Here is an 8,241-nt window from a genome sequence, read left to right on the forward strand (position 1 = left end):
ACAGGCTTCTCTTCTAATTTCTTGGCCAACTGACCCATTTGAACTTCTAAATTCCTTATAGAAGCATATGTGCTCTTTTGATTTGATAAGGACATCTGCATGAATTGTTGAAGGGTTTCTTCTAGTTTTGATGTCCTATCAGAAATAATGGGTTGTTGTTGAAACTGTGGAGGTGGTGGTCTACTGGAACTAGCCTGACCCATGCTAGGATGAGGTCTCCATCCTTGATTATAATTACCATAATTGCCTTGACGGCCTTGATTTCCCTTATAATTTACCTCTTCCTTTGCATTGGTTAGAATAGCACACTGTCCATTTTGGTGCTCTCCACCACACAGTTCACAACCTTGCATAGTATGTTGTGCCTGTGATACATTTTGGAGTTGTAGTTGTGATACCTTTTTCATCAGAGACTCTAGTTGTTGAGTCATAATTTTGTTTTGGGTTAATAAGGCATCTTGGGATTGCAACTCAAACATTCCCCTCTTTTGGTTTTGCCCTCTCTCACTCTGAACGTCGTTGTCACTGGATGCCATATTTTCTATAATCTCATGGGCTTCATTAGGTGTCTTCCACCTAATATTACCTCCTGCTAAGGCATCTAACATCAACTTTGTGTGAGATTTCAAAGCTCCTAAGAACAGTTTTAATTGAGTGGGAATGTCAAACCCATGAATGAGAGTCTTTCTAACCAACCCCTTGAACCTATCCCATGTTTGACTCAAAGTTTCTTCAGGTTCCTATTGGAAAGAGGATATCTCTTGCTTGCCTTTATTTATCTTGGATTGAGGGAAATATTTGTGTAAAAACTTTGCCACAACGTCATCCCAACCAGTCAGACTTCCCTGTGGAAAAGAATTTAACCATTTCTTGGCATTTCCAGCCAGAGAGAAGGGAAAAAGACTAAGTCTGATTGCCTCATCTGACACATTCAACATTTTCATAGTATTACAATATTCATTAAAAGTTGTCAGATGATCGTAGGGATTTTCGTGTGACAATCCTGAAAATGGGTTACTTTGAACAAGGTGAATCAATGTTGGCTTCATTTCCATATTAGCCGCAATCACCACAGGTCGGGCTAACTGTTGAAAGATGAAGGTACAGACACTGAAGCATAATCTTCCAACGTACGCCTATCTCTTTGTTCATCATCACGATTTCCCTTCATTCTTTTATCCTCTTGATCAGATGAAGAAAAAATGTTTGAAGTAGCAGATAAGCTAGCTTCTCTAGCTTCTTTTTTTCGGTTTTCTCTTCTACGCCTACTGTTATTTACGGATAGTCCTCTCAATCTCAGAATCAAATAATAAATTCTCAGATTTTGTTCTGTGTGTCATGCAGAAAAAGAATCTCTAAAGATCAGCCCAAAGAAATAACACAGGAACAAAACACAATATATATAAATATACAAAAACTACAAACAATGGATTTATAGATAATGGAACATAATTGAAATTGATAAACAATGAATTGAAGTAAAAAAACAATCAAATTCCCCGGCAGGCGCCAAAAACTTGATAACTTTTTGGCAAGTATACCAAATCATTACAAGTATACAGTGATAAATCTAGTATCGTTCTCCAAAGGGAATTTGAGTTAAGTTGATCAATTAAAATTATTTATTAAAATCAATTTGACACAAATGATAATCTTGATTCAATGAACTAACATTAAAAAATTAACATAATATTAAAATTTGAAAATTAAAGTTGGAAGAAAGCTTCATTGGAATTGACTTCATGACTACCATTACAATAACTATTCTGAACAATATAATTTGTGTTCAAACATTAACAGTATAGTATCTTGGTTTAATCCCTTAAAACAAGTTCTAAAGAATTATGCTCAATTATTAATTCCTTAAGTAATTGTCACAACCGAGATCGCGACGGGACGGCGAACCGAAAAACAAACGGGTTTTGGAAAATATTTTGGGAGTCGCCACCATAATTTATTTTGGAAAACTATGGAAAAACCCTAAAAAGAACATGGTCTACGAAAAAAAGATTTTTAAGTTCGGGAATTAGTTATGCGCAAAGAAGGTGTTAGCACCCTACCGCACCTGCCCAATGGCAGTACCTTTAATTAAATGTATAAAATTAATGTGATTTTCTTTTAAAATATTTAATTTTCCCAAAAAAAAAATAAAATAGAATAAAATATTAGGAAACAAAAGATATTTTTTGTTTTATGAACCCGACAAGATTGACCTTGGTCCTAAGTATGTCCATTAATGGACAATCAGGGATCACGTAGTTCTTTATCTAGAAAAAGGTTTGTGAGTTTGTTTAAAAACTATTATGGATTGTTTGACATTTTTCGAAAAAAGTGAAAAGGTTTAGTTTAACAAAATTGAGCTTTTGGTTTTAAATATTTTGTGTATTTTTCGTGTTAAAAATATGGTGGAAAAAGAAGAAAAGAAACTGGCCATAGGTCGACACGCACTTATGTTTAAAAGATCATGATTTTAAGAAAACATTGTCTGTGTGTAAAAAAAAATCTTTGGAAGAAAACTTTAAAGTATAATAAAAAGAGAAGAATAGGAGTGTAGACATACCTTTTTAGCTTTTGGAATTCCCTTAGTGCTTCCTCAGTGATCGTTGTTCACAAAACCTTTATGTGTAAGAACATATTTTTTCTCTATACTCTCTCCTTCAATCTCTAATATCTCTAAGTGTTTTCCTCTATTTTTTTCGTCCCTTTTTCCTTCCACAGAGTGTGTATTTATAGGCACATATTGTAATATTATGACAATCTTGTCTTAATTGAGAATTAATTGACAATGGACAAAATAGAGAAAGAAATGGTCTTGATTGCAAGAAAAATAAATCAAATAATATTCAAGACGTTGATTGTAATTATTGTTAGACAATATAATTCAAATTATTACCATATTAAACTAATATTTCAAAAACATTCTAAAGTGACGTGTCCTGCATTAAGGAAGATTATTTTATTATTTTCCTTTTCCTTTTTTTCCTTACCCACCATTAATTATTATTCTCTTATTGTTTAATTTTGATTATTTACTTTCCCGGACGAAATTGGGTGTTGACAGTAATTAAACATAACCTTTGCATTAAGATCTGATGTTCATAAATGACCAAAAGAATTGAAACTACTCCTAGCATTGTTCCTTCAGGTTGTTTTTCTTAAGTTCATACTCAAATTTACTTCCAGCACAATTTAAATATACTAAATATATTATACTTTCGTATAATCACAAGTAAAACAAGAAAAGCATATGAACACAACTTATATTGAACAGGAAAATTACATCAATTGTTAGCCATTACAATTAATTCCAACGAACATAAATTTAGCCTATTGGTGAAGGTTATTTTCATATGTCATTTTAGACCAAATTACTCCCTTTACTACTTAGAATGAGCTTAGAATCAAGCAAAACTCAATAAATGAGTCTGTAGAGAGTCAAAAGCTATTTTTAGCGATATTATGCTTGGTTTGCATTGTTTTGTAGCATTTTTGAGAAAGTGAAGAATGAAGTTGACGATAAAGGTCGTAGACTCAAGAAAAGAGAAGAAAATTGAAGAATTGAAGAGTCGACGCATCGCCCGGCGACAAATTCCATCGCCGGGCGGTCCAGGGCGAGGAGTAGGCACCTAGTGTGGGCGCTGGGCGGATTTGCGATTAGAGGCAAACCGCCGGGCGATAGACCCCTACCGCCGGGCGGTAGTGCGATTTGAGGGAAACCACCGGGCGCCACACTTGTTCCGTCGGGTGGTTGTCTGCTGGGCTTGGGCCTATTTTTTGTTGCGCTCCTCACCTATAAATAGCCCTATTGCGAGTTTAGATGCATTCTTTTGACAGAAGGGGGTGGTCAGACCTAATTTCACTCTCTAGAGAGGATCTCTTGGATGCTTAGGCTCCTTTTCATCTTTTCTAGGGTTTGCTTTTCCATTCTTCATCCATTTTTCATCTAGTTTCACCATGACAATGGTGAACTAAACCCTATTGTTGTTGGGGGAAACAATGTAATCTTTTGATACTCTCTTTTATTGAAACTCTTGCTTATTTATATGGTTTCCATATGCTTTGATTNTTAATTGTTGGNTTCTCATCTGTACTTAATGCTTTTATCGTTTAACTCATTCGATAACTGTTATTTGTCTTTATTGATACGGGGACGTACAGTAATGTCATGAACTTGTGAGTAATTCCTTGATTAAGCAATACCACCTAGGGATAGGGATATGACGATCAATTGTTTTTTACTTCTGCTCTATAATGCTTTATTAATTGCTAGGGGAGGCTAGGGATAGCAAACCAGTAATTAGTAATAGGCTCTTTTCGCCGAGAGATCGGGTTAAGGGTAGGCTAAGAAAGTTGCATGACAATTAGTTAATCAAGCTATTAAATCAAGAGGAGTAAATAAGAGAGAGCGAATAAGATGAAATTGTAAAGCCCCAACAACTCCATTCATTCATTTGTTTTCTTCTTGTCAATTGAATCAATCTCTTTTGCATGTTTATATTTTGTTCCCACATCAAATTAATTAATTTTTATTTTCAAGCCTTATGATCTTAATTCACACGAACGATAAGGCCTTTCGAGTCTCTTGGGAAAACGATACTTAGACTTACCATTTATTATTACTTGATACGATTTGGTACGCTTGCCAATCCGTTAACACCTATCCTAGACATCACAAACGTACTCATTTCAGCAATTCCTTGCATAACGTGTAGTCTTGATGTCTTGAGAGATCTCCTGATGGTCTCTTGTTTTTCTCCAGAGCAGTTCTCTCTTTTTCGTATGTCAGAAGATGGTTTTTCCCTGTCTGTCAAGTCTTTTAAGAGCCAGTTAATTTAATTAATTCGCTCCGCGCAAAGGTTGGTGTGCGCTGTGCGAATTAATTTTAATTGATGCACTTTCAACTGTTGTAATTCGCTAAGCGCACATAATGTGGTGCACTGTGCGAATTTCAAAACTAATACCCTTTATCTGTTGTAATTCGCTAAGCGCACATGTTCTGGTGCGCTATGAGAATTTTCAAATTGCTGGCTCTTTCATGATTCGATCAGCGCACAGGCCTTGGTGCGCTGTGCGAATTTCTTTTTCTGGCTCTGCTAATTTTTGCTTGCGCTTTGCGAGAACTGGCTGACAGACAATTTATACATCTTTTCCTGAACAATAATTTACGTAACAATCTACTTCCTATTACAACTTTTCACTAAGTAACAACATAAATAATTACAAGATTAAGATCATTTATAAATGTAAAAATAACTATTTTTCACACTTATCAAGAACCTAGAAAGTGTACTTAAAAGGTGAGAAATTGCCAGTTGACCTAAATTATAAATGTTTAGGGATGCCCACAATGTAAGGGATGCCCGTAATGTAAGGGATCGACCTTACTGGTTGAGTGAGCACATTTGTAGCTCTTTACTCGCTCATTGGAATTCAGTAGAGTTTCACATAAATGTGTTATAACCCAGAAGAATAGAGCTTCTGAAAAGGGAGGCACCTTGTATATTGGTGGGTCGATCACAGTTCATGAACATGTCATTCATATGGTAAACTTTCATTACTTTTATGTTTCTTTCATATATAACGTATGTATTTTCTATTTCAAGGACACTTCTAACTCTAAATTATGTTACAAGCACAAACTCTGGGACGGGCGATCCATGTTGATGAGGTCTTTGCACAGACTCATGTTCGAAAGAAAACTACTGAATTTGTTGATGAAAGGTCTCACAAGACTATATAAACAAAGAACACTCCTACTACTAATAATTTTTATTTGCTCAACGAAAATGTCAGGTTAACAAATCCAGACTACAATATCGAGTATTAAGCTAGTTTTATTTGAAAACTATTATTTTTAGATAATTAAAAACTTTAAATGATATAAATATATTATAATAATATTATAATTTAAATAAAGAACACTCATATATGCATTTTGTTTTAATTAATAATTATAATAGAATAATCTAATAAACATATTTTGAAAAGAGAAATTGGCGGTTATATCTGAAGTTTGAATTAATTCATAAAAAATGGAGAAATATCCATGTCCATGACAAAGAAAAGGCTAAAATTTAAAATTTGGGCAAAAGGCCGTTTTGGAGGGAAACGAACTCAAAATTGAAACGGAGACAAGACACTCAGAAAAACTCGAAACGCACACGTAAGAAAAAGACACCAGCTGTCTTATTTTGTTATTAAATTTTTAAATTTTAACATTCCCAGTTTTTCAAATTTAAAATAAAATAAAAATTATAAAAATTAAAATAAAATAAAAATTATAAAAATTATCGACATAAATATACTATAAAAATGCAAACAAAAATAACAAAAAGAAAAAGGAAATTTGATAGTATATTATTTCAATTCAAACCCCCCAAATAAAGGTGATTACAAAATCCCTTTATTTTATTTACAAAAATCAATTTAAACAATAATTTAAAAATTGAAGATTTGATTATAAAATTTGAAAAGATAAAAGAGTAAATGTCCAATATATTAATGTGGTAAGAAAAAAAAACATCAGTTTATTGGACGATAGCAATGATTGCTCTCCATCATAAGGTCAAAAACATAAATACTGTAATATTCTATTAGTAATTTTTAAATAAATTATTTTATTTTATCTTTTGCAAAATTTAAATTTAACATTTAAAAATGGAACACGACTATATCATATAACGCACAAGAAAAAAATAATTATATTTAAGCAAAAAAAAAGAATAGGATTGCCACAAATGTAATTGGTGCCTTTTTTTAATAGGAAAACTCAAACTATTAAATTTAAAAAACACATCTGCTCTAAATTAATCCTTGCAAATGTCTTTTTTAAATCATCATTGAAAAAATTATATTCTTTTTTGGTTTTGAATAATAAAAGAAAAAGTAAGGATGAGGACACAAAGGAATAAAGAAATGGAATAATAATAATAATAATAATAATAATAATAATAATAATAATAATAATAATTACTTAGTTCATTGTGGAATGACGAGGTCTGGGGCCACTGATTTGAGAATATTTTAGTTTTCCCCCGTTCATTCCAGCTCTGCGACAACCTCAACCTCAACCAAACCCTTTCTGTGGAATTGTGGTTGCGAGGGTTGAGTGGCATGTCGCAGAGCACGGCGGGTTCAGTGAGCAATGCGGTGGATTTCGACCTCCCCGACGAGATTCTCGCCGTCATCCCAACCGACCCTTACCAGCAGCTCGATCTGGCTCGCAAGATAACCTCCATGGCCATCGCTTCCCGTGTCTCCGCTCTCGAAGCCGACACCTCTCGCCTCCGCAACAAGCTTCAAGAGAAGGACCGAATCATCCACGACCTCGAAGAACGCCTCTCCTCTCTCACTCGCGCTTGCCACCAATCCGACTCCACCCTCAACAACGCCCTCAGCGATAACGTTCGCTTCTTATCCCTTCTCACTTTGCATATTTCTTCTTCTTTTAAAATTAATTACAAATTATTACGGTCTTAATACATGTATAAACCTCTATATTTTTTTTGGTTGTAAGCTCTGGTATACCGCGTTGACCGTGTTCGTCAAGAAAACAAAATGACCTTATTTATCAAAGGGGAAATTTCGTAACTTGTGTTGAGGTGTGTTTTGAGACTACTTGATCTCGTAGTTTTGAGACTCTCTCACCTAATGAACTAGTCTTTGGGGTACTGTGTGGACCATGTCCATGAACAAACCAAGATAACCCTTTTGTATTGTTTTCTTTTCAAAGGGAAAATGTTCGTGAGTTATGGTGAGGTGTGTTAGAGTCACACGTGGAGTAGGTTTGCTACTTAATCAGTCAAGTTGAGCTCTCCCACCTTATGAATTAGCTTTTGTGGGCTGTGATGAAAATCTCATTTTACCTACAGATATAGCTAAATTATAGTATATTAGTGGGTACAAATTTTATCTTATAATTTTTTTTTTTGTGAGGTTGAATGATGCTTAAAAATTCACTTTGTAAAATAGTATCACAGAGTATTTGTGCAAAATTTGTTGGAAGCACTGTGCCATCTGCAGTTCTGTGCTTAGTTCTAACAATTGAGGGTCACACTATGGACCATCAGACTGAAAACAACTTATAATCTATGGCCTATTTTTCATATTTTCTCTCAAATGCTTGTACAAGTCGTTGTGTTATGTACTAAGATGAGTTCAAATAAGCTCTTCCAGATGTACACTTAGTAAAAGCTTGAGAGAGGAAAGTTGTGTGAGTGGTATTTACTGTAGAACCAGCTT

The 8,241-nt window shown here is 34.2% G+C and overlaps 1 protein-coding gene across 1 annotated transcript in view; it reads left to right on the top strand.

The window, feature by feature from the left end:
• Nucleotides 1-6,989: 6,989 nt before the first annotated feature.
• Nucleotides 6,990-8,241, top strand: part of LOC106753150 (uncharacterized protein At4g15545) — a 12,845-nt gene continuing 11,593 nt past the window's right edge. Inside the window, exon 1 of the mRNA XM_014634951.2 lies at nt 6,990-7,404. Within this exon, the coding sequence (XP_014490437.1) occupies nt 7,114-7,404 (291 nt within the window). The 5' untranslated portion in view covers nt 6,990-7,113. The remainder of the gene's footprint in view (nt 7,405-8,241) is intronic.

The sequence above is a fragment of the Vigna radiata genome, unplaced genomic scaffold (genome assembly GCF_000741045.1).
Source record: "Vigna radiata var. radiata cultivar VC1973A unplaced genomic scaffold, Vradiata_ver6 scaffold_235, whole genome shotgun sequence".
Classification (NCBI taxonomy): domain Eukaryota; kingdom Viridiplantae; phylum Streptophyta; class Magnoliopsida; order Fabales; family Fabaceae; genus Vigna; species Vigna radiata.